Source organism: Astatotilapia calliptera, chromosome 17 (genome assembly GCF_900246225.1).
Source record: "Astatotilapia calliptera chromosome 17, fAstCal1.2, whole genome shotgun sequence".
Lineage (NCBI taxonomy): Eukaryota > Metazoa > Chordata > Actinopteri > Cichliformes > Cichlidae > Astatotilapia > Astatotilapia calliptera.
In genome coordinates, this window is record NC_039318.1 from 28,352,794 (window position 1) to 28,379,678 (window position 26,885).

General features: G+C 41.5%; 1 protein-coding gene across 4 annotated transcripts in view; it reads left to right on the forward strand.

Annotated features, from left to right (window-relative positions):
- Positions 1–24,996, forward strand: part of plxna4 (plexin A4) — a 241,294-nt gene extending 216,298 nt beyond the window's left edge. For all 4 annotated transcript variants that reach the window (XM_026146289.1, XM_026146292.1, XM_026146293.1 and 1 more), the window contains exons 26-32: positions 522–625; positions 3,701–3,800; positions 7,139–7,329; positions 13,032–13,201; positions 17,637–17,849; positions 20,354–20,504; positions 20,887–24,996. In XM_026146289.1, the coding sequence (XP_026002074.1) occupies positions 522–625; positions 3,701–3,800; positions 7,139–7,329; positions 13,032–13,201; positions 17,637–17,849; positions 20,354–20,504; positions 20,887–20,982 (1,025 nt within the window). In that variant the 3' untranslated portion in view covers positions 20,983–24,996. The remainder of the gene's footprint in view (positions 1–521; positions 626–3,700; positions 3,801–7,138; positions 7,330–13,031; positions 13,202–17,636; positions 17,850–20,353; positions 20,505–20,886) is intronic.
- The last annotated feature ends 1,889 nt before the right edge of the window (positions 24,997–26,885 follow it).

Consider the following 26,885-nt stretch of genomic DNA (forward strand, 5'->3'; position numbering starts at 1 on the left):
GAATGGTTGTTTCCTAAATTATATGGTGAGATTTTTAAAGAGTAAATATAATCAGTTGAACGGGCTGTGTGTGGGATGGATTATGTATGTTTCGTTTGACTGGATCCCTGAATTTGATTAAGGTATCACTATTTTGGGGGAGGCCTGAAAGCATAACACTCAGACTTTTCTGTTTGGCATCGTCTGTTTTCCCTCTGTGGACTCCTCAAGGACAGTCGGTCTGGCTGTTGTGTAATTTGGGATAAAGTGCTCTTATGTGGGGAGACGAGTAGAAGTAGAAAGGGGTATAAAGATAAACTCCAGAGAGCGAGAGAATAAACTGAGAACGGGATGACTATACATGCTGCAAGGTGAGGTCTTCTAACTTCTCAGAGATATCAAGTATCTGTGTAATCATTACATCTCTATTTTATGTTTTGCATTTGTGTCTCCTAAAGGATTATTTCGGCACCTGGTCTGATGGATTTCTATAAGAAGATTATTTGAAATATATATATTTTTAAATTCCATCTCAATTGCAGAGTGGCGTCAGGGTCGAGGACAGCGCATGATCCTGCAGGATGAGGACATCACCACAAAGATCGAAGGTGACTGGAAGAGACTGAACATGCTGTCCCATTATCAGGTACGCTTTTAGCGGTATACAGAAAAATGCAGCTGGATCCTGTATTAAACTCATTATTGTGTTCCAGTGATTTAATAGTTACGAACGTTTGCTTTGTGTTTGTCGATGGTGTGGACGCCCATGTACACGTGAAAATCAAAGTTTTACACCACATTGCACAGAGAATGGTGTCAGCTGAAACTTTGAACCTTATAATTTCGGGCTTGCAGATAATACAGTACAGAAATTCACATTACAAGGTGTAATTAAAGTTCCACGACTACACCCATTAAAAAAAGAAATGCTGTAATTAAATAAAAAATGGCAGATCTTTGTTTATAGATAGCCTCTTGGGGCAGCAAAGCACTGCTTTTAATGTAGTTGCTGTTTTTAGATCGCCTTCTTACCCACATGTACTTGTGGGTTTGTTCTACGTGCTGCGTCTCCACAGCGTGTAAAGACAGCAGTTCTTAACTTAAATACCATTTTGAGCAAGAGCACAAAATTACAAGGAGCATAATGTGATGAGTATGCTGGTTCTGATGCTGTAGCACCTAAAGACGTCAGTCCTTTCTCTCAAACACTTCCTCCTCATGGACAAACCCATGCTGCACATGTGAATGCCAAACAATATCAAGCATGCTCCTGTATCCTATCCTGAGCTATCCTTTTTTTGAGGTCAAAATTAAAATCGGGTAGTTTTATTATTTATTTATTTCATATTTTTATGGGCTAAGTCACAAAGTTTTGAAATTGCAAAAACTTTAAAGAAAGTTAGAAAAGTTTTTGTTGCATTTCAGCAGCAAACCTCAAATGTATCACTTCACATTTTTTTAGAAGAAAATTTGATAGTGGGCACAAGTACCTGGCATTTAGTATTGCATACAATCTGTCTCCCTTTCTTTACTACACATCATCTCACTATCTGTGGCTGCTTTTGCAACTCATCTTCTCCTTTTCCTTAAGCTGACTAGATAATTCAGAGTTCACTTATTGCAGTTATCTATCAAGTACTTGACAGATAAGGACATCCCCTTATACACCACATGTTATCTGCCTGGCTCACAAGGTGAGGCAAGGAACTTGCCAACAGCACAGTGACACTTAGGAGTAATCCCCTGTGTGGAGTGGGCTTCAGGTGTGCTGCCTCCGGGGATCATCTTGTTTTTGACTTTGATTAATGTTGGCGTGGACACACATCACTGGTCAGAGACCGTCAAACGAAGACAAATGCACAAAATACAAAGATGTGTCACTCATTAAATACATCGGTGCATTTACACAGAGACTTTGACACGAATCGGCAGGTGTTTTGTGCCACATGACTCATAACTGCACATCCAGTCACATGGAAGGAGTTTGGATGGGGAAACAGGCCTGTATTGTCAATAAGGTGTTAATAATTCAAGCAGTTGAGCAAGTAGCGACTGTGCCCTCCAAGTGCAGTTTACGTGGTGCCTAAATTAAATGTCAGCAGCAGCGAGTGTCAACAGGCTGTGAGTATGAAGCGTGGGTGGAATGGATTAGGGAGCTGATTCAAATCGGAGATAAGATAATGAAGACAGAAGTTAATTCATTTTTTCAGGCTGGGGAATAAGGGCACCTTATCCTTGACAGACCGAGAGAGGGAGAAAAAAAAAACATGGCATCGTCTGTGAAATTGTCAGGAGGCTAAACAGAGCTAGAAAGGGAGGGGACATCACAAACACATTCAAGCTTCAGTCAAGGGCATCTGCAGTCCCATATTTAGCATTTCTAATCTTCTGTTACTGACTTCATTTCTTTGAAATGATCTGATTTGAAATCCGTAGATCGTTGTGAGTGAGATCAAATCCATTGATGCCCTCTATTGATTGATGCCATCTTAAAGAACCCAGATGTGCAGCTATATTTTGCCATTTCCTTCAGACATTTTCCATCAGTATTGTTTGTCCAATCTGAAGCTAATATGGCCAACCAGACACACTGAATAGAATCATGTGCTGTTCTTTATTACACTAATCAGCTTTGATCTGCCACTAGCCAAACTCCCCCCCGCACTTGGTTGTACTGTCACAGTTTGCATCGCAAACTAAGTGGAAACTTCTCATTCGGGAAAACGTCACATGGTAGCTACAAGCAAAAGAAAAGAAGAAATGGCATTTTCCATATCTGATCTTTCAGGCCCATAATGAGACATTTCTCTCCGCCTCCTCTCTTTCAGGAAAGTGTGCTCTGTTTTCTGCCTTTATTCTCCAAATGTTATTTCCCCAAATGCCACTCCTTCTTTTTCACATTCTATTATGTTCCACTGCGCTCTGCTTATTTCATATGGGTTCGACATATAAGAGCAGTGATCAGGGAGGAGATCTGCCCTGTGGGCCTCATACAGACAATGATATAAACATATTATGCATAAGGAGCAGATTGAGTGAAAGGGTGAAATAACAATGCAATCTTAATAACGCCCCGGACCTCACACACATACACATGGGCTGAAGTCCCCACCCCCTCGGTTGCATCCACCCACACGGTGATAAAGATCACTTCAATTAACCCGGGCTTAGCCTGCAGCCTGGGTAGTCATTTTATGTAGAATAGAGGCATTATGTGCGTGTGTGTGTGTGTGTACTGGTGGGAGAGGCTGCATTCCAGTTTCATTAATTGAATCCTATTTGGCAGACTGGGGAAGGAGGAGCATGCAATTGACTGATTCATTCATTCATTTCCACACACTTCACATCTTCATACACATGCTCTCAAACACACACACACAAACACGCCACCCTAGAGGAAAGGTATTATTGAATAGAGACTTTGTGACATCCTCTCTCACACAGGCCTGCACAATGCTCTGCAAAACTCTCCCTCCCACTGTCAGTCATCATATGTATGTGTGGGCAAAGCAAAACACATAAGGGTAATAAGATATTCTCTGTTTATTCACCCGAAACAAGAATAGATGGAAGGAAATACAGAAAGTGACACCTACGCAGTGATATGTTTTTTTTTCCTATTCTTAGTGGCTGTGTCAGAAATGTGTACAAATGGGGAAAGAAATACCACAGAAAATTGCTATTGTTTTGAAGAGAGATTTACATTATATTTGTGTTTCAGGTACCTGATAATGCAGTAATGGCCTTGGTTCCCAAGCAAGTTACAGCCTACAACTCTGTAAATAACTCCACCGTGTCCCGAACTTCTGCAAGTAAATATGGTAAGCCGGCCTCTTTCTGTACCATAAGTTTCAGTTATCAGAGAGCCACTTTCTTAGCTGGACCGAGTTTGCTTTAGAAACTATATGTATTTTGTTTTTTTTTAATGTATTCATAACTCAGTAAAAGAAATATCTTAGGAATTGATGCTTGGTAATGAAAATGAAAATTATTAGCAAAACTATACGTATAAATTTATTTGAAATAAAACAATCCACTCAAGGAATAAAAATATTGCATTTGTCCATTTTGTTTAATAATCCGGTGTTGTTAGAGTAACTCACTGACCCTGCAGCAGTGGATGGTATCACTTGAGGACCCTGCATGTCAGCAGTGGTGGACCAGAAATACAAGATTTCTAAAATATGAAGAGACAAAAACGCACTCTTTCCTCAGTTGTTCCGGCCTCTTGAGAATCCAAAGTGGCTCCTCTTATCCTTCCATGTGTTTTTTCCTGTGTGCCTTCTACACGTCTCCTTGAACCTGAAAAACCATCAAGTTTGTTGATGATCAAAGGGCTAAGCCTCACTGGTCACAAACACTTCAGACACTTCAAATGTGGTCCCACGTTATTAGCATTGTCTCATCTCCATATGGTCTCACCTCATCTCTCCAGCTCTAAATTAGACCAGATAGGGCAAGGTGAGTGGTGCAACAGAAGAGGGAGAGAAGGAGAAGGAGGATGCCAGGAATACCCCCCCTCCATACACACCCCACTATATATATATATATATATATATATATATATATATATATATATATATAGGAGATAGAAGCCACTGACATAAAGACAAGAAAGCTCCTTACCATGCATGGAGGGTTTCACCCCAAGTCCAGCACCCTGAGGCTGTACGCTAAGCGGAAGGAAGGGGGCCGGGGACTGGTGAGTGTCAGCACCACAGTCCAGGATGAGACAACGAACATCCAAGAATACATTGGGAAGATGGCCCCAACTGACCGAGTGCTCAGTGAATACCTCAGGCAGCAAAAACCCAAGAAAGAGGAGGGAGACGAGGAACCATCATGGAAGGACAGGCCCCTGCACGGTATGTACCACCGGCAGATAGAGGAGGTGGCTGATATCCAGAAATCCTACCAGTGGCTGGACAAAGCTGGACTGAAAGACAGCACAGAGGCACTAATCATGGCAGCACAAGAACAAGCTCTGAGCACAAGATCCATAGAGGCTGGGGTCTATCACACCAGGCAAGACCCCAGGTGCAGGCTGTGTAAAGATGCCCCAGAGACAATCCAGCACATAACAGCAGGGTGCAAGATGCTAGCAGGCAAGGCATACATGGAACGCCATAACCAAGTGGCCGGCATAGTGTACAGGAACATCTGTGCCGAGTATAACCTGGAAGTCCCGAGGTCAAAATGGGAGATGCCCCCAAGGGTGGTGGAGAATGACCGAGCTAAGATCCTGTGGGACTTCCAGATACAGACGGACAAAATGGTGGTGGGTAACCAACCGGACATAGTGGTGGTAGACAAACAGAAGAAGACGGCCGTAGTGATCGATGTAGCGGTTCCGAATGACAGCAATATCAGGAAGAAGGAACACGAGAAGCTGGAGAAATACCAAGGGCTCAGAGAAGAGCTCGAGAGGATGTGGAGGGTGAAGGTAACGGTGGTCCCCGTGGTAATCGGAGCACTAGGTGCGGTGACTCCCAAGCTAGGCGAGTGGCTCCAGCAGATCCCGGGAACAACATCGGAGATCTCTGTCCAGAAGAGCGCAGTCCTGGGAACAGCTAAGATACTGCGCAGGACCCTCAAGCTCCCAGGCCTCTGGTAGAGGACCCGAGCTTGAAGGATAAACCGCCCGCAGGGGCGTGCTGGGTGTTTTTATTTATTTATTTATATATATATATATATATATATATATATATATATATATATATATTTTATTTATTTATTTTAATTTATTTATTTATTTATTTAGTTATATGTATTTATTTTTAAAGGGACTGACTTCAAATGCAAGTGTGATGCACTTCACAACTAGTGTGGTACTTGAGAGTGACTTTGAACTCTCCCTGAGTACAATAGCCAAATAGTGAAGAAATAGACAAGGGTGAATTTAATAGAGCTGCTGAAGAGCAGCAGCAGGAGGAGGAAGAGGAGTGGGGCTGGTGAGAAAGTTGTGGAAAAAAGTTCAAAGATTCAGACAAACATTCTCTATAACATGTTGAGTTGGAGAATGAAAGGAGAAACCTTTGTGTTTGATCTTTGATGTAATGTTCCCATCAAAAAACCACAAGAAGGAAAAGAAGGGAAACACGGGAAATATAACAGCGCGCGCGGAACTGGATCAGAATAGAATAAAAAAAAAAGAAAGAGAAACTCTCTCTCCTGTGTATCACTCACTACGCATCACCCTCAGCTCTCCAACTTCTTGAATAAATAATTACCACAAAATGAGCACACTGTTCTGCCATACCACAAGGGCAAAGCTAACAATTCAAAGCACCACATTTTGTGTCGCGCTTGTCCTGCATATAGTGTATGTGGTTTGTTAACCTTGTAACAAAGCTACAGTCAAATAACGCTCAGTGAAGTGCCCTATAGGAGACGCAGGCGTTTGAATTTTTTTAGTTGATCATACTGCGATCAAATATGAGTAGTCAATACACAGACACATAAAAACACACACACTTTGTATCTGTTGTCTCCAGCTGTCCCTTATTTTCCCGCAGACTCTCTTCTCCATACACTCCTCCTGCTTCTCTCTCTGGACAGATTGATTTCTGTCACGGTGAAAATCACTCTTTTTTTTTTTTTTTTTCTTTTTACACTCCTCTCCAAACCGCACCCACTGATCAATTTTTTTTTTCACACTGTGTAAACATTCATTGAGCCATGTGTTTGGAAATGTCATCGCCGCTCCGGCCATTGGGTGGGCCATACATATTTCATCTCGTCTGACACCTGTTCGATTTTGTGTCAGGCGGCAATGCTATGTCTTGTCACTTGGAGAAGAAGCCATGAAAAATTAACCATGCAGACTTTCTGAAAGTTTCATATCCAATCTCACACACCTGTAAATTGGAAACCTCAGACCAAGAAACTACATTCTGTTGCTGACATGCAGGTTATAGTTTTCTTTGCCTTTTTGGTTGCATTTTCCTTTTTTTTATTGTGTTTGTGCTGCCTGTGACTGATTCTTTCTTTTTTCCTTTTCACTAGTTTGATTTAGCTTTAATCTGTCTTCTGTGACTATCTGAACAACAAAACAAAACGTTTTTAATGATTTTTATAAAAGAAAATTAACACTTATCTGACTCTGTGTTTTGCATAAATTAGCAGCATTTCATAAACTGAAGCATGTTGTTTCTCACAGAAAACATGATCAAGTACACTGGAAGCCCCGACAGCCTTCGTACCCGTACTCCTATGATCACCCCCGACCTGGAGAGTGGGGTGAAGGTTTGGCACTTGGTTAAGAACCACGAGCACGGAGACCAGAAAGAGGGCGACCGCGGGAGCAAGATGGTCTCTGAGATCTACCTGACAAGACTTCTGGCCACCAAGGTTAGCAATCTATGTTTAGGAGAGACACTAATCTGTGAGGACCTACTGTGCTAACCTCTAGGTCCATATTTTTGTTCTTAGTCTCTACTAGAGTAGCTTTGCATGAATCACTGGCCAAATAATAATTATTTATATTATATTGGGCTTTGGTGCAGCCCATCCTTTTATCCACTGTTTTTAAAAAAAAGATGTTTTAACTTCCTTTTAAGTTATCTTTATTCTGATTAGCTGCCCCTCACAAACAAAGACTGAACAGCTGGTGGGTGGGGTACAGTGCTCACAGACAGAGCTGCGTTTCTGTAATGACCACATAAGGGATATCCTCTCTCATTAACTCAAATAAACTTTCCCTATGTTTAATTTGAAGAGAAAAATCAGAAAAGCATAATAGGTCTCCTTTATCTAGCAACTTGCTCAATTTAGCCAATACTACGCGCACAATTTATATGATCAAACCAGACAAAATAAAGTTATCCAACTCAGCAGTAGCATCTTTAACCGAAGCAGTTCAGCAGGTGAAAGGCTAAAAGGTCACTCCATCTTTTACCCCGTGTTATAATAACGAATAAAATCCCTCGCTGTATTTAAATATTCATGTTTACTTTGGATGAGTCATCTCAGTGGAAAAGATTATTCAAATGTATTCCTCTATCCCCTCAGGTGAGAACGAGAAAATGGATATTTCTGTTTGTTTTTCTTTTTTCATTACTGTTGCATTGATGTAGCAGCATATCAAAAAGGGTAAAGAAGAAAAGACCGATGAAACCAGTGAAGGTTTTTCTGTTATAAAAAAAAAAAAAATTATCAGGCAAATATAGAAATGACTATAAAATTGGTCTCTTTGAATGCGTCTTGCGACAATGGCCCCTAAGAAGGAAAAAAAAAAATACAGTTAATTTGGTTTGGAGGAAAATGTGACTTTGATCCAACAGCTGAATGCAAATGAACAATCCACTCTTAAAGCACCTTGTCCCTCTTCCCCCCAACACCAATACACCCTTTCTATCAGACTCACACAGCCATATGGGGAGGCTGTGAGCTGAAAATGTTTAGGATGTGTTTTTTTTTTAAAATTCACCAGCACTTCCACTTTTCATCTTCTGAATGTCTTTGTTTAGCTGTTAACACAGAGAACATAAACCGAGTTCAATATATGCAATATAAATGAAAAGTGTCAGGAGTCTAAAGTGGAGTGTCTCAAACACACCGGTAGCACATCCATTAAACAGGCACAGAGGGAAGAAGCAGGATGATCATCCTTTATGGAACATGTTGGCTAATGAGCAGGAACATGGAACTAATTTGGTTGTGCCAATTCCAACTTGTCTTTGAAATAGTACATCTAGATAATAGGCAAACAAATCCTCTTTTTTTGCCGCTGCTGTTTTTGTCTTTATGAAAGCGTGTTTGCTTTCCGGTGAACAACAGCCTCTACAACCACAAAAGCATTTACAGCAATAAGAAACCCTTTCCAGTTATATTTATTTATCTCGATCTAAGCTCAAAATCTAAACACAAATGATTTAAACTAATGATACGCTGCTCGTTCTGTTGTTCATATTGATACCGAACACATCATTAAGATATTTGCAATGTAGGGTGGAAAAAGTTTATGCTTAACATTAAAACAGTACACGTTATCATCCCATCTACCAATCCCACTATAGATCTGCAAAACAGAATCTCATTTTTTATTATCAGGAATTGTTGATTTGCATTTAGCTGGGCAGATTAAACAAGTTATCTCAGGGAGTTAAGATACTTATCTGTCCACAGTTAGACAAATTGGCTATAATTTGAGGCGATTTAGCCTGCAAGTGGGCACCCAGCTAAGATGAATTCACAGTGGAGTAATAGACGAGAAACCCAGAGTAACAGCTATAAGCTTAAAGGATTTATTGTAGCTGTTAAACAGAAGTTTAACGTACACATACCACGGTCGCTCTGCTGAAAAGATTACCAAAGAGTACCTTAATGCTCTACCGTGCTACACTGGAAGGTGTTTAGGAGCTATGGCTGAATTGTGCAGGATCAATGTAGGGCACTACAAACACTGCAGAAAACAAAATTACATATCAGCTTGACATCATCCCAGTACTGAGCATAGTAATCATCATAATTTTGGTGGGGTTTTTGGGGTTTCTTCGCTTCCTCTGCACCTGGACAGCTTGCCATGATCTGGAGGAAGACTTATTCCCAAGTTTAGCATGGCAACTCATAGGCCCATCCAAAGGTCTTATAGTAGAATCTCGCACATTTACATAATACCATACAACTTGAAACACTGATGTCTGCCTTTTTGAGTAGATATATCACCGTGACTGTCTAATAGATTTATTCAGTCATTGTTATTGGACTGTCTTTATCTTGCAATATAAAGCACCTTGGGGGAACTATTTCGCCCTATATAAATACAATTGAATTGACAAAGACAAAGGTTAGTATGTGATTATTTACCATATTTCGTTTGTCTCTACCTTGACTTGGAATACTACACTTAATGTACATTCTGTACATTCACTAGCATACAATGCTACTACTGCACATTCACATAATGTTCTTCCTCTCTCCCCCCCTTTTTTGCACAAGTTGAGGAGCGTGTCAGGTTACATTTCAATGTGTGTTATACCTGCATAACTATGCATGTGACGAATAAAGAATCTTGAACTAGTGATACCACATACTTATAGTCAGTACACTTAAAGTTGCAGTCAGTTGTTTTTTGAGGTCATTTAATACTAAATACTAAAAAAAATAATATTTTGCTCATACTTATACATTGATTAGTGGGTAATTACCTTCCATCCATCCATCTTCTTCTACTTATCTGCGGCCGTGTCGCAGGGGCAGCAGCCTAAGCAGAGAAGCCCAGACCTCCCTCTCCCCAGCCACCTCCTCCAGCTTGTCTGGGGGAACACCAAGGAGTTCCTGGGCCAGCTGAGAGATATAATCTCTCCGGGGTGTCCTGGGTCTGATCTGGGCCTCCTCCCGGTGGGACATGCCCGTAACACCTCGCCCAGGAGGCGCCCAGGAGGCATCCTTGTCAGATGCCTGAACCACCTCAACTGGCTCCTTTCGATGTGGAGGAGCAGCGGCTCTACTTGAGCCCCTCCTGGATACCTAAACTTCTCACCCTATCTCTAAGGGAGAGGCCAGCCAGCCTTCAGAGGAAGCTGATTTCCGCCGCTTCTGTATCTGCGATCTCATTCTTTCAGTCACTACCCACAGCTCGTGACCATAGGTGAGGGTAGGGATGCAGATCGACCTGTAAATGGAGCGCTTTGCTTTTATACTCAGCTCTCTTTTCACCACCGGTACAGCGTCCGCATCACTGCAGCTACAGCAGCGACTGCACCGTCTGTCAATCTCCCGCTCCCTTCTCTGGATGATGTAGTTGGCTTCATCGGGTGATGGCCTCCAGCTCGCTCTGGAACGGTTCGCAGCCGAGTGTGAAGCGGTGGGAATGAGAATCAGCACCTGCAAATCTGAGGCCATGGCCCTCAGCTGGAAACGGGTGGAGTGCCCACTCCGGGCGAGAGACAAGTTCCTGCCCCAAGTGGAGGACTTTAAGTATCTCGGGGTCTTGTTCACGAGTGTGTACTTGCATCTTCCAAAACGTATTTTCACAAACTTCATGAATGAATTCATTAAGAATACATACAAGCAGACGCTGGTTTGTTGAAGATGAACAGCTGATTAAAAGCTAACGTAATGCCACCTTTAAGGCCATGCTTATGTCCTAAAAATAACACCATTGTTCTGATAAACCAATTAAGTAGATTCCCACATCGTATGAGACCAAAGTGCCCAAGTTCAACAATGTTAGCGCCACTTTGAAGAAAGTTTGACTAACACTGGCTGACTCATCAACTCCTTACACAGAGTTAATAGATATACACATCAGGAGAGGGAAACACTTGCTGACAGCATACACTCACTACAGTTAAACAGTGACCAGAGTTGTTAGTCCTACAGCGGCCACCGTAGCACCGCAGGATTATGCAGTAGAACTGGGAGGTGTATGAAAACGGGTGACTAAAAATCTGCAATCTGCTGACATTTAGTGGTGAGATTCTACACACCGGAAAACCAACAAGTCTGGTGATCAGTTAACAGGGAAAGAGAGGCGCAATAGTGACTGTGAAGTGCAGGGCATATGAAAGAAATTAATAAACAAACTACAGATCCCAGAATGGGATGAGGCAGGAAAAACAAAGCAGCTATCGTCATGACACATACTGTATAGTTCTCCACACACCTTCACACATGCACACGTCGCCTCTCAGCCTCTGTGAGTCGCTCCATTTTCCTGCCATTATCTCATTCCTGAGTGCAGGAAGGTGGCTTCTGACTATGGACAGCGCATCGTCTTTCCAGATGGATTGTTTTTGAGAAATAACCAGTTTATCTTGGCTGGCCATCTCTCTTGCTGAGAAATGATTGGGCAGACAGGCAGTGTAATTGACTGCGTTTGGCTTTCACCTTACCAATAAATACCTCTCCTTGGCAACGCCACTCACATCTCTCATATTAGCTCCATCAGTGACACTCTTGAGTGTGGGTACAGGACGTGTTCACGTGTGTGGACTGGTGCAGGGAAGGATTGCATTTTCCCTCCACTTGTACACTTGAGAGTGTGTGTGTGCGCGCCTGTCTCAGCCTCCCTGTTTCATTGCTATCCCCAACGTCGCTTTCCTTGCATTTCAATGCGGAGGCAGATGGCATCAAAACATCCAGATGACACATTGTGTTTAGAGTGCAGTCTAATGACAGGGTAGATGGTCGTGGGGGGGTTATGTTGGCAGTTTCAGCTCCACCAGGGACCAAGAGAACCCTGTGATGATGACAGTGTTGATAGTGGTGCACCCCTTGAGATCGAGGATGACGTAAAATGTCACAGCCTAAGCACTAGTAGGCACATACACAGATTTCACTGTCTCTGCACACATGTACCCGATAGGCCTTCCCTTAGCAACTAGGAAGGCACGTGGGCTTGATATAGAGATGTGATACCGTCTGCATAGAAAAATGGTAAGCTGCCGGGAATGTGGGCCACATTAGAATTATAGCCATGATTGTCGAACTAACAGGATTCCCTCCTCCCATTCTCCCCTTCTATCTCTCCTGACTCTGTGATTTGGTCACCCGCTCCACCCAAATTGGATTTTTATTTGCCAATGCCTGTACACACCTCATCTGCCACACTCAATGGCCTCTTCTTCTGATAGGAAACTTGTGTGGTTTCATTTCCATCTCTGGCTCTCGCCTTTTTCCCGTGCATCCCATCAGCTCATTCTTTACAAGAGGATTAGATTCTCTCACTCTCTGTCTCTCTTCTCCTCCTCCTTCTTAAAGTCACCAACATTAAATCAAATTAGGGTCAATGGTGCAGTGTGGGAGCTAATCCGGCAGCACAAAGAGGCTTAGGAGATGCGCCTCCTGTTCCTAGATATTATTAAAAGTCAGCTGTGAAATAACAATTTCCCCCATCAAAGCTGCAAGCAGATTTAAGGGCAGGGTCTGTGAGATATGAGTCAGACACATAAACATCGGCGCTGGGAGAGAAAGTGTCGTGCACTGCACAACTCAAACTGACACAGAAACAAATATACATATTAATGGCATTTCTGCTACTGTTAGTGAAGTTTTGAAAAATGAGAGAATGACTGAATCTTTGTAACTCTCCTCTCCTTGCTCTGTAGGGTACGCTACAGAAGTTTGTGGATGACCTGTTTGAGACCATCTTTAGCACAGCCCATCGAGGCAGCGCTCTGCCACTGGCCATCAAATATATGTTTGACTTCCTGGATGAGCAGGCCGACAAACACAACATCCATGACCCGCATGTCCGACACACATGGAAGAGCAACTGGTGAGTATCTGAATCTAAATATGCTGTGGGTGCTGATATGGAAATATGCATACACACCAAGTAATTGGTGTCAAGCGCACAGAATGGGAATGTTTAAGACTCCTTAAACAGTTATTTGGATCATTGATGGGCATTTTGATTTTTAAAAGTACTACAGGCACTCTGGCATTGCCTGGGTATTGCCCTGTCAGAGCCAAGTTTCACAATACGCCTCTTCCTTTCCTAATATCCATTAACCACAGGGGTGTGTAATCTTCATTAAAGCCAACCACAAGGGGCTAATCCAATTGGCTGCCAAGACTCTCCATCTATTATCATGGATAACTGGGCCAAAGAAAAAAAATTCCTGTCACTGTGGAATTCTCTAAAGTGACAGATGTTCACTCCCGGGTGCAGAAGTACACCTCTAAATTAATATCTGCTGATTAATTTATACCATATTGACCCCTGTGAGTCCACCTTAAAAGGTTGGCTGGGGTTAAATAACTGACAGTGCCCTGGAATGGGGTGAGCAGAGGAATGAAAAGGTGAAGAAAAGGAAGTGAACACAGTGGGAGTTAAATGCACACTAATATCTCATTAGCCTCATAGCCTCTGCCAAGATCCCAGCATGCATCACTCAACCCAAGGCCCAGGAGAACCACAGATATTGGAGGAAAAATTTATGTGTATCGAGGGACGAATAGACATAAAGGAATGGGTAGGGAGAGGCTGAAGGAAAATATTATTTACTTTATCTTATGAGCCTAATTTTAGGGTTTTTCTCTGTGTTACCGGGCCAGTCACAGTGTGTGTTAAGTGTTCTGAGAAGTCGACGTGCTTCTCCCCATTAGACTTTCACTGTAGGGCTATAAATAAAGCACAATTTATCATAGCACAGCCTGAGAAAAAGCCACTGAGACTGAGCACAGTTTGTGCTGATGCCACCACAAATACCTTCTCAGTGTGGAACGTGCGTATGATTGTGCCCTTAAGCACCTCCCCGCGCGTGCATATGCATAACCTCATGACCTCATCTTAAAAGACTGCAATCTTGGCTTCAACAGAAGCCTTCGTTTTGTCTCATGGTAGAAAATAATAATGTCAGTGTCCCTTCCAAGCTGAGCCCCCATCCCATTAAACCTGTCAGTTCCACAGTTATTGTACACGCCATTAACTTCAACTGCAGCAGGAGCCCCTATATTCTACTACTACCCCCACCTTGAGGGTTCCCTTCCTTCTGTGTCCCCTGATATAACCTAACTTATGTTAGATCCTTCAGCCTTATACCATTGTCATATCATGCCAGTGTATTTGTTGCTATAGCTTACCAGTCAACCGTTTTGTTTTTTTTATTAGACGAATGTTTAGAAGTTTGCGAAATCTATACTGAAATCAGATTGTGAACCACTATTTTCCCCCATTCAGTGAGAAAATTTTCATAATTTTTCTAAAATAAAAGCAGACAGTTGCTTTGGCATGATTAATGCTGACCACGTTTCCATACACCCTAAAGACCTGAAAGTGACCTTAATGTATCGCTGAACTTTTATAGTCCAAGTCCTTTATATCAAAGCAAGACTATCAAAAAGAAAAAAAAATACTATGCCTTTCTATACCTCTATGATGCTGCTACACTACATTTTAAAATGTGCATTGAGCAGTGTGCAAAGTGCACAGTGCTAAATATGAGTGTAAATGACCACCAAGATATATTCAGATCAAACCAAACTGCAAAAGGCATGTTGTAAACACTATAAAACCTAATTATCATTTGTCCTGCACATCTTAACGGCTGAAATAGCCTTTAGATATGTAGATATTAGTTCTTCAAGCATATTCTTGTGCTTGACTGTCAACAGAGATGCATAGTAACTTTGCCTATGCCTATGACGTGGTTGGTGGCACACCTTGCAGAATCACGACAGATGATTAAGGCAAATGTACTAGGTGTGGACAGTTTAACAGTTTAAACTTCTTTTTCAGCAGTTTTACTTCTTTTTGAAATAAACTGTATTTTCATGGTGCAAAGTTAAATTTAGTTAAACTGTTAGTTTTGTATGTATTGTGTGACAGAGTTGTAACATGTTTTGTATGTGTGTACAGTCAGTATGTGCGTACATGAGTCACTGGCTCCCAGAGCATCTCCAGATGGTATCTTTTGGATTAGTGGCAGTGTGTTAGTGTCCGCTCTCATCCTCACTCCTCTGTATTTGGTCCGCGTGTGTCCGTCTATATGCGCTGCATTTTGGGATGGAACAGACAGAATTTTAATTATTGTGCAAAACTGCCACATACACCCCTCTTTTCTGCCATCATACTGCAACGGAATCCTACTCAGATTGCTTACTACTACCACTGTGGCAGACCTAAGTATAAGGTGCCAATCACAGGAATAAAATAGCACAGTTTTGCTTACTTAGGCCCTGACTGGAACCAAACTCAGTCAGGTCACCTTTATAAAGCTGTTAATTCCAAATTTAGCTCACTGCATGTCTATGCCATAATGGCACCAGTGAGATGTTGTACATCACAACATCTGTGATTCTTTTCCTGCCAATGGTAAGCTAATTCATTAGGCCCATTCCACAAAATGGGCAGAACCATCCTAAAATTGCAGATGCAAAGGGCTGCATGAGGTGGTTTTCAGGGACCACAAGGGGGACTTAGCTGTTTGCAGGTGTTGTTAGGTACCAGTGTTAAAGTGTGGATGCATTCAAAAAATAAGAGAAAAGCAACTAGTTAGAATCACATTTGTTCTGGTCACATTTTGCCTTTAGAACAGAAATAATTCTCCTATTTACATCTGCCCAGTTTTGGTAAAGATGCTGTCTAAACTGTTGCTTATTTTGCTTGCTTAATTATACAGTTTTGTTTTTTAAACTATATCACACCCTTTTATCAGTTTGAAATGACTGCACTTTCAAGTGATGAATCAGTGGGCCCTTTTCTTACTCTGCCAGCATAAAATCTTTAGGATATGAGATGCCCTTGATCTTGGCAGCTGATATTTAACCTAATCCCTAACCAAAAGGACCGATCATGACCATCATTCAGATTCCTAAAGCTACTCAGCAGGAGTAAACTCAGATTTGCCTATTTTCAATGGATAAGGCATATTTATTATGGTGGTAATTTTGCACACACAAAATTGTGCAAAATCTCATCATCTTAGAATCCATTGCCCCATTGAAACGCCAGCTTGTCAACAATCAAGACAGCACAGCAGCCGTGTTAATATTCCTTTGATCCCTGCACCTAATCCCACTAGATTTTTTGCTTAGATTAATTTTGAAGTCATAATGCCGAGTCTTTCCTCATTCTGAGTTTAAATCCTCTTTTGTTACATTACAACTGAATATCTTTGTGGGTGGTTGTACTAGAATAAATGCTCAGTGGATTGTTGAGGAACATTGGCGGTACTTTAAATGAATGTGTTTCAGGTTTTGTTTTTGGTTTTTTTTTTACATTTTATACTCTTTTTCTCCTACACGCAGAAACTTCTGTGTAGCGTAGACTGCAGCAGTGTCTGTTGATTTTTGTCACATCAGCTAAAAGCGCAGAGCCCAGAGAAAAGTAAAGATACAGAGATCCAAGTAACACTCAGCTTTTTCTTAATACCACCTGAGCCCCTTTCACAGCAATACACAGATAAAGCTGGCCCTATATCTATTCATTTTGGCAGAAACAAGCCCTGCAAATAAACAGACTTGTGTATTTTTATTATTCCTGACGGGCACAAAATAGGACCCACTTGCACAAACAAGGCAATATGAACTGTGTCACTGCGCGGCCCCCAGCGAGGACCCCTGGACACTGCGAGGAAAAAAATGAGAGCCAGCCACCACCTGGTTTTAAAGATAAAGGCTTTATTGAATTGAGCACACACATCAAATAGAGCACATCAGCAACAGCAGGGCCTGTGTACTAGCTTTGCAAAGTGAATGAATCCTCGTCCCTTCTGGCGAATAATATGTTCATGCCTATTGACTAGCTGGCTGTAGCAAATTTGAAAACGGCATTTAGGGACTTAATCTCAGAGCAGCTCAACCGGACATAGGCTGTTGTTTTACTTCACACTCTTTGTTCGCCCATTTGAATGGCTATTCAAGCATTCTGTCACCGAGACAGAACTGAACAATCACTGCAAAACTCTTTTTTTTTTTTTTCCCCACAGGAAGCCTAACAGACTACATTAGTTAGCATGACTCAGTTTTAGATTTTATTAAGAGACTACCTTTATTTATTTTTTTTACAGGTGAAAGGAATTATATTAAAGAATTTCATATTGTTGTGTCCAGAATTGGAAATATCAAGATTGGGAAAATTAAAAGGAATTTAAAGAAAACAGCAACAAACAATTATTTATCAGGGAATGAAAAGTTAAAGTGCAAAAGCTGCATGAGTTTGAGTTTGATACTAAACTACTTTTTGTTCTCTTTTCCCTCTCTGACAGCCTACCTCTGCGTTTCTGGGTGAATGTGATTAAAAACCCCCAGTTTGTGTTTGACATCCATAAGAGCAGCATCACAGACGCCTGTCTGTCTGTGGTGGCCCAGACTTTCATGGACTCCTGCTCCACCTCAGAGCACCGCCTTGGGAAAGACTCACCCTCCAACAAGCTGCTTTATGCCAAGGACATCCCCAGCTACAAGAGCTGGGTGGAGAGGTAAGCTGTCAAGAAAAGCGCATGTGCATTGTGCATACACACCAATTACTGGATAGATGAAGAGAGAAAGAACCATCAGAAAACCTGCATTAAGCGTGTTTCATTCCAGCACACACAATGCGACTGTAGCAATGTGATCTATGAGCTGTGAAACCCAATCCAAATTACAATGCAGTGGGAATAGATGGGAGTGCCCAGGGCATAAGATCTACAGGACATAGGAGCCAGTGTGTGTGAGTAGGGGGGAGAGAAAAAAAAAATCAAGGGAAGCATTTTTGAGAGTTGCAGGCAGCAGAAGCCGGTAATTTGTTAAAATGGAAGTTTTATTAAATTTATTTGTCAGCAGGGGAGGCAAAGAGGTCCTGAATAAAAGATGGGGTACTGTGAAGTGGTTCCGAGTATTTATGTGGCTGTAGCGTTGTTGCAAAGCAAGCCTCAGGATGAGAATATATGTGCAGTGCTTGAATGGGTGGAACCAAATGAGGGGATTCAGGCTCGGGATTGTGTGGCTCTCTCTGGTCTCCTATAAGCGATGCATAAAAAAGATATGCGTGGACAGAATAGAGCAGCTGCTACTGTGAGGGGAAAATGCTGGTTGCATGTTTTGTTTTTTAATAACTGCATATAAACAGGGAATGCCTGGTATCACAGAATGGCATCAGTGTATTTTGTACTTTTACAAATGATTCTTTCAAATCAGTGATTACTGCAAAGTGAAACTGTCTTAATCTTTTTTAAAGAGCCACACTAATGGTCAAAAGTGGATCTTATGCCGTTTCACTTTACTGTCCAAAGTGCCACAGCAAGGGATTTACAGGTCAGAAAGAAACTGATCACTGTAGAGGTTCAGACGAGATATCCTACTGTTCTCTGTCTCCCTCCTCCTCTATCTTGGTTAGAAAGAGAGGACGCTGCTTTAGCTGGTTAGCAGGCCAGTGGATATCTCCATCCCTTGAAATCAGTGTGTCTCGCTCAGTACTACCCTGCTGAGACTTTGCTTGAAACACCACTTCAGCCACTAATAAATTACATAAGACAACAACTGCATTCAGCACTTCCATGCTATGCAGCTGGGCAGAGCCACGATATCCCAAAGCTTTTTACTTGCTACGATATGTTGATGTTATTAAAAAGGTGTTGTGAAGTGAAGCAGACCCGTGAGCTCCTGCCACCTGCTCTGAATTTGATGTGGGAGTTGAAGGTCTCCAGACAATGACAAATCCATCACACCTGTCATTACATTATTTGTATACAAGACTGCTTGCATATAAATCTATACCTTTAAAAGTATGGAATACGTGTGGTGGTTTTTCCTTTAACGGCTTTTAAACTTCAGTAGTAAACGTTACTGTAGAGACATCGGCACTTGCAACAAACTGGATGTTAAATTGGTAAAGCAGTATTTTTATTTCACTTCTGCAAATAATTGACCAACTAATTACCGGTATTTAAAGATTTCAATGAATTAAATTTAAAAAGTTGGTGGTGAAGAAGAATTCCAAAATGGGGTTGATCTCATTAGAAATATACTCACATTTTCCACCTAACACGACAACACTAGTAATGAAAGTGATCGCTGCAAAAGATATTTTGCAACAGCAAAAATGCAAACACTGCAGCAGTCTTTAATCCGCATAATTGTCACACATCAGTTCAGTTTGAGGCTTTCACAATTTCATATTGTGACAGGTTATTTCACATTTCAACAAAGAAACTACTGAACAGCTAGCTTACTTAGTAAAAAGTAACCTAACTGTAGTGGCTGGGCCTACAGCTATCTTGTGATTTATACAATGAAGACTTTAATTTTGCTTTCCATACATACCACCTCTCCCCCCCTTTATTGCTTATGCTTGCTTTAGTGAATGTTATGAGCTTGTTGAGTCCATTCTCATGTTCATGACACTAACAGGGCCCAGGTCAGAGCTCTAGCTTTCAGTACTGTGCAGTGTCAATACAGCTATGACCTCTGTGAGTAACACCCACCTGCCTTCTCCTTTGCTCTGTTAGCTCTGACAGCTTGTTTCCTGGCAAATATCATCACACGCACTCCCAGAATTATCCATCCATACAACGGGCCTGTCCCCAAGTGGCTGTAGCTCCAGGAATTTAATATGTAAATAAGCAGCTTTAATCAACACAGTTGATATGGGCAACACAGCTGCTGCTGACAGTGACTGATTGCCTTTAGCTCAGTGCGGCGTGTGTGAGTATACTGTATGCTGCTGCAGTGTTCCATTTTAAAACATGAGGCCTCTCTGCATCTACAGGTTCCATTTAGGTCACTTTACTATGAAACGTGCTTTTCGTCTCTATGCTCCACGCATTAGTCAGGCATTCATAAACGATGAACTCCGAAGTAAACATCTGTGTAAAAATACATAACTGGGCATATTCTGCTTTCAAAATCATTTAGCACTTTTCCTTTTAGCATCTTTTTTTTTTTTTGCTGCTGTAAACACACCTTAATGCTTTGTATTGTTCCTCCTGCCCTCTCTTCACAGATACTACTCAGACATTAACAAGATGCCAGCGATCAGTGACCAAGACATGAATGCCTACCTGGCAGAGCAGTCGCGGATGCACATGAATGAGTTCAACACCATGAGCTCTCTCAGCGAGATCTACTCCTATGTGGGGAAATACACTGAGGAGGTACGTAATGCTGGGACCTATTACACCTTTGGGCAACACATCAGTGCTGTCGCTAACTAAGGGGGTACTTATAAGAGGCAAATCGTACCACGCCCAGGCATTTAACCCCCAAAACTCATGAAAAGTCAATGAAAGAACAGATAGTGTATTAAAATGTGGGAAGTAAAAGGGACTACCTGAAGCCAAGAACAGTGAGTGTAGGCCAGCTGGGTACAGTGGGACAGTCAAGCTCAAGCACTCCCCAAATCCAAGCCAGTATATCAATAGCTACAATCAATTTCTATAGTAACACAAATAGTAATTTGCTGGATTTTTAAAGTCCTGTTATGTTGAGTGCTTTTAGTAATAGCGTTGTGTGTCTTTTTCACGGTCACGCCGGCAGATTGTGTGCGCACTGGAGCAGGACGATGCAGCCAGGAAACAGAGGCTGGCCTTTAAGCTGGAGCAGGTGGTGGCCTTCATGAGTCTGGAGAGCTGAGAACCGCACTTCCCAGGGTGCACTGGGAAGAGACCCCGTCAGAAACCGAGCCGTGCCTGAGCGAAGACCTGTCCCCATCTTTTTTCATCATGTGACTTCCTCCCTCAGCCTTTCAGAGATGAATTCTTCCTCTAACTTTTTTTCTGCTTCCTGTTTTTGTTTTTTGTTGTTGTTGTTTTTTTCTTCCCATTCACTCTGCTGCATAGACTAGTTTACCTGAAGTTATGCGAGGGGTGGCCCGGAGCTGAGGTTAGCGTTTCCCACAGTGCAATGTGGGGGATCCCTCAGCTTCACCACAGAGAAGCTTCAAGGGGTGATTGCTTGAAAGCTGGCCATATTGGCAATGTGTCGATCCCCCCTGTTGGAAGGAAAGAGGGGAAAAACATTTTTATGTTGCCTTCAAGAATTTACACCGATAGGTAATTCTTTAAAAACCACAATGTTGGGTGTCCATTTTGTTGAGAACTTTTCAGAATAGGATAGTTAAAATAAAACCATCTCTAGAGTTCAGTTTATTGTAGTTCTATATTAAATATACAGAATCAAGAGGAAGCATCAACACTGATGACTGCAAGCCAAATGAACACCTCTGAAGAAAATTCATGCAAGGATGGTTTGCCAAGTTTACACTGTACCTTCAAGCAAAGCATACATATCCGTGAAATCTGGGGCAAATCCAGGCAAGCCTAGAATGTTCTTGTGTTCTTTAATGTAGCTGGAGTTGTATTTAAGAAAAAGACTGATGGGGGAAGGGAAGGATTATCGCTTCTCTGAACTTTTCCTTTACTGAACCATGATGAACTTTACAAACCAGAGCATCCCCAGCCTATAGCCCTTTGCGACATGCACACATTTTTACCTGGCCCAGCATACATTTAAGAAAGTGCTCATGATTTCTGCTTCCATTTGGCTTATATAGCTACTGCAAAATTAAGCTATTAGATGAAACCCTGGAGCCCCCGCCCAAGTTGGATCCTTTGTAAAAAAAGAAAAAGCACACAACCAACTCTGGAAGACAGTGTTTTGACTGCTGCTCCAAACACCAGTAGCAGTCTTTGCCTGGCTCTTGCCACTTCCAACCTTGTGTCGCCGCTGCGACGGTCTATCAAAGCACACACATGCACACAAAACGCACACACACTCAGCAGCTACCCAACATCCTGACTGCCCAGATTTCTACGCCAACAATGGAGGACGTAAAGGGAAGAGCTGACTGAAATGCACTGGGTAAGAAACTGCTTGATCAAGAAAAACAAGAATGATTCAATACAGCGTGTGCTACCTAAAGAGGCTCTGTTGTGAGAGTAGCACTTCTTTCCCGGAATGTCCCAAGTTTAAGACTTTTGTGTGAAGAAATCAAATGACACGGACTTAGTTGGTCAGCCAAAAACCAAAGGAGCTTGAAATTTTCAAAAATGGTCAAAAATGTATTTATAAAGTGCCACTGAGGAACTGACAAACAAAGGACTATGTATAAGACAACCACTTCTAAGACAAAAAAAAAAAAATATTGTGACTTGAACTTTAAGCAACATGTGTGATTTTTCTGACCTCAGTGTGTCGAGGTGAGAGGCTCTGTGGGCGAGGTGATCCGATCCTCCTTTCTCTTTTCATCATCCCGGGTCTCTCTGGCTCTCGGCACACCGTTCACCCCCTTTTTCGTCCAGCTCCTGACTTACCAGTTTTTCTGTTTTGCACAAGCATTGGAGATGGTAGCTAGTTGCATACGGCAAAAACCCCAACTCCTGAGTGTGTAACTGTTTGAGGCGCTCTTGTCTGTATTAGTGTAGTTGTCCTCAGTGGCGGCAGGGGGCGGCCTTCTCCAAACCTCAAAAAAAAAAAGAGGAAAAAAGAAAAGAAATTTAAAAAAAAAAAAAGATCTGATAAAGCAGAGCAAGACGTGAGCATCACGGCAAGATAAACAGAAAATGATGGACATAGATAAGACTTGTTGGATGTGAATCCCCACTATGGGAGAGAGCGATGGAAAGATGGAGGCGCCCTCCGTACATTTTGACCTCTGCCCTTTCTTTTGCCTTGACAACGTGCCCCATGTGGTGATGTGAATGTGTGAAGACCGCCCTAGGTCCACCTTGGGTCCTTTATTGGCTTTTTAAGCGCATGTAAAACGTAAACAATTTAAGAAACTTATTTAAAAAAAAAAAAAAGTGAAAAATAAGAAAATTAAGCCTTGCAATGATGATGTGGATGTGTTCTTTTATCTTTCTTTTGCTTGGAAGAATCAAGATGGAAAAAGTGGATTGTTCATGTTATAAAAACTATAACTTTCGTTTAAGGTGGAACCTTTATCCAGACCAGTCCCCCTATGACACAGTCTCGTCCCTATGATTTTTGTGACGTGATAGATGCTAAATAAAGGAGTTACTGTATACCTTTGCATGTTGACCTGTTTGGATGGTATGAAATTGAATTGCCTTGCAAAAAGATATTTAGAGACATCTACAACTGCTAGGGGCTTTTGAAGTCATTTCCAACACAACTGCTCATTTTCTGGATGTCATTTAAAGACAGCATGTACCCCATTTTGGATTTTCTTGTCCCATTTACTGTGTCCTCCATTATAGACCAGCACTCTTTGTGTGTGACAGCTGTGCCGCCTCTGCAGTTTAAATCTGGTCAGGCAGAACATTTGTTCTTTTTATTGGTTTTATTTTTTCCTATTGAAAACTGCGTTAGAGTATTTCATCGTGATAAATGCTCAACTTCCCAGAACAAAAAATCCCTCCTTTACAGTGATGAAGCCTGCCCATTTTTTTTTTAAAGAACAGAATATGTGCAGTTATGAAAACAGACGGGTGTGATTAGATGCAGGTTCACGTCCTAAAAAGCAACGAAGGATTGCCTCAATTTGCCAGCGCAAGATGTGAAAATGAACACCAAGAACAAATTAAGTAGGCCTATACCTCTAATTTATCATCCATAGCAGGAGAGGCGCATTAGCTTTATTAGACTTGTGTTTTAGACTGAGTTTAGCAAGTGACTCCTTTTTTTAGAGGGGTCATTGTGTGTTAACAACTTTCTGCAGCTTTTTGAGAGGTGATCAAAAGGTTTTGGGAATTATGTCTTTGTGCATGTTTATCTCTGCAGTGTACACTGGATGTCCTCCACTGCATCTCAAAACCAACCTTTCAAGTTGAGTTTCAATTAGCAGATCTGGAGGAAGTCACAGTAAGGCAAGTCTGGCAAATGTTGAGCGAACAGACTTTGTGTGGCCACAGAACCCCTGCGTTTCGAGTGCACTGCGTGGCACACACCACACTTCAGACAAGGAAAGTCTGAACCCTGAGTTTATATTTAGGATACAGAACCTACTGGAACATTTGTTCCATGCAAGTTTGGGCTCTACTATATACACACTCTGAATGTGCAAATTGGACTTTTGGGATTTCACCTTCAGGGTTATCAGCTAGTGTTAATCATATATGGTTGTTCATCTTCATTTCCAAATTCACAGAACTTTTTGATCACATCTCATGCAGCATACAGAACTTCTATTATTTCAATTTAGGATTAATTTTAGGGACATCCAGGTTTCTGTTCCCAGCTGTGTGTTACTAAATAAGGTGAGAGCCCTTGGCTGTGATTGCAAGTCTGCTCCCCCGGTGTCTCATCCTGTCTTTCATTTCTCCCCCCCTCACCCTGTCACTTCCCGGGCAACAAAGGTCGTCTGGTAGTAGCCACCTAGCGTTGCCAAGAGCACAGATAAAGTTTCCACCTTCAAACGTTTTGTAGGAACTAAAAATGTCCTCCTAGCTCAGTGTTATAGCAGATGTTACACAAACATGCTAGAAAAGACTTTTACTAGATCATATTTGAAAGATAAAGAGTATCTTATTGAGAGATGAAAACGAAACCTGGGGGATATAAGGCGAGCTTCTCTAACTTTGTTATAATTAATTGTATACCTGTGTATGTAAATATAATGCATTCCTATTTTGCAGTCAAGAACAAAATACTATTTGTAATATAGAATAAACTTTATTATGAAACCAAGCATTTCACGAGTCTCGTTGTTCCTTATTGTGCCAGTTTGTGAGAAAAACCTACCTACAGTGCAAGCAAAGTAACACAATTCCATAACAATCAGCTTATAAAGACTACACTGTGTCTTTATGAGCTGGATGGCACTAATTTCCTTTTCAATTCCCGTGACAGTCGCTACAGGGTATGTTCAGGGACGTAGAGGCCATCGCAAATCCCCCACTGTGGGGTGCCAGACAAAGCAGCAAAGAAAAGCCACACAATAATGCATGACAAAGAGTCAATTGTACTCTGGGATTTCTCATTACTCCCTTGCTGTTGACTTTATACATGCCAGGATACACAAGGGATAGAACTGTACTGTAGCTGCAAGATCTCTCCGATGATAAGAAACACCATCATCTTTAAATCTTTAAAAAAGGTTGTCCACATAATTTTAGACTTTAAGTGTCCAAATTAGTCAAAATATGGATTCATTCATTCAATCAATCCTGCCCACAGTACCATTGGGGAAGATAAAGGAAACCGTGGATCTGGATCTGAATGCAAGTGGCTTCAAGGGTAAACCTCTAAATAAATATGTAAATTTGCATCCAGCAATCATAATGTATCTGAAGACTATCACACAGCAATGACATCCAATTCAGCTAAAGCCATTAACGTCATCATAGAGGCTGACACCGGCTAGCAAAGCATAAAGAAACATCCCTGCCAACTGAGAATTGAGGATGAAAGCTGAGGTACAAAAAGCTGGTTGATCCGTCGTGAGCAGCAGATAGTAGCACTGGATGGAGTCAGGTATTTAAGCAAGTAGGTATGCCAATGGCATCCTTAAAAATTATAGTCCTAAGCCACTGTTTTTACATCATTCATTGTTACAATTTAGAATGTAGAGGATTGGTTCTTGAGATATTACATCACATTTTTGAAGCAACATCCTAAGATTCGGTTTATACAATACACAAATACAGTGAGATATACCCCAGACCCGTAATGTATAAAAATAAAACATGAGAACACAAACAGTATCCTATTAACTGAAAAATTACTTGTACTATAAAAGTGACAGGGCATAAAAACTGTATGAATGAGAACAGAAAATGGTGATAGAATAAAAAAGATTATTCGAGAAGGAAGTACACAACAAAACAGAGCAAATGTATTTTGTTGTCTTAAGGTTCTAGAGACCAAGAAGGGGATATTTCCTGCATCTTATTGGAACTAAAGATCTATGTGGGACCAGAAAAGGTCTCAAAACAGAAGGAGAAATGATGAAAGTTTTTAATGAGCCTAGTGAAATTGCCTCAAAAGATTCAGGCCTCAACCAGCTGAACAGTTCAGACATCAAACGGAAGAGAGAGAAAAAACATGTCATCACCTTAAAGTTAAAAAAGAAAATCCTACATCTGCATCTTGCCAAATTTGTTAGTTTTCTAATTCCGCATTCCAAGCTGGATTTTTTTTTTTTTTTAATGTGGAAACTGGCTAATAGTGAATTTTCCAACTAATGTGCAACTCTGGCTTACTGGACCTGGACCTCTCATTGTATTTGGCTGCAAGTCAGCCTATTAACTTTGCCAACTTATGCAAATGCTGCTTAGCTCCTAATCTGTGTTGAAATAAAATAAGCTTCATGGGCTACCTCCACAGCTCCCGTTTATACTGTCAAGAGACAAGTTACAAAAGCCGATCGTCTTTAATGAGAGGCGTTTCCTGACATGATGTAACCAAATAACCAGGTCAAAAATATTAAGTAAACAGTCGCACTGGTAAAAGATTAGCTGAACCTGTAAGCTTCTTCCAGTTGAAGCCAGTCAAGCAGACCTGAAGCCATTCAGGAAATCAAGGAGGGAAATCCCTGCCTCTAAGCGCATGTCACTCTGCAGAGCTTAGCTGCAGTA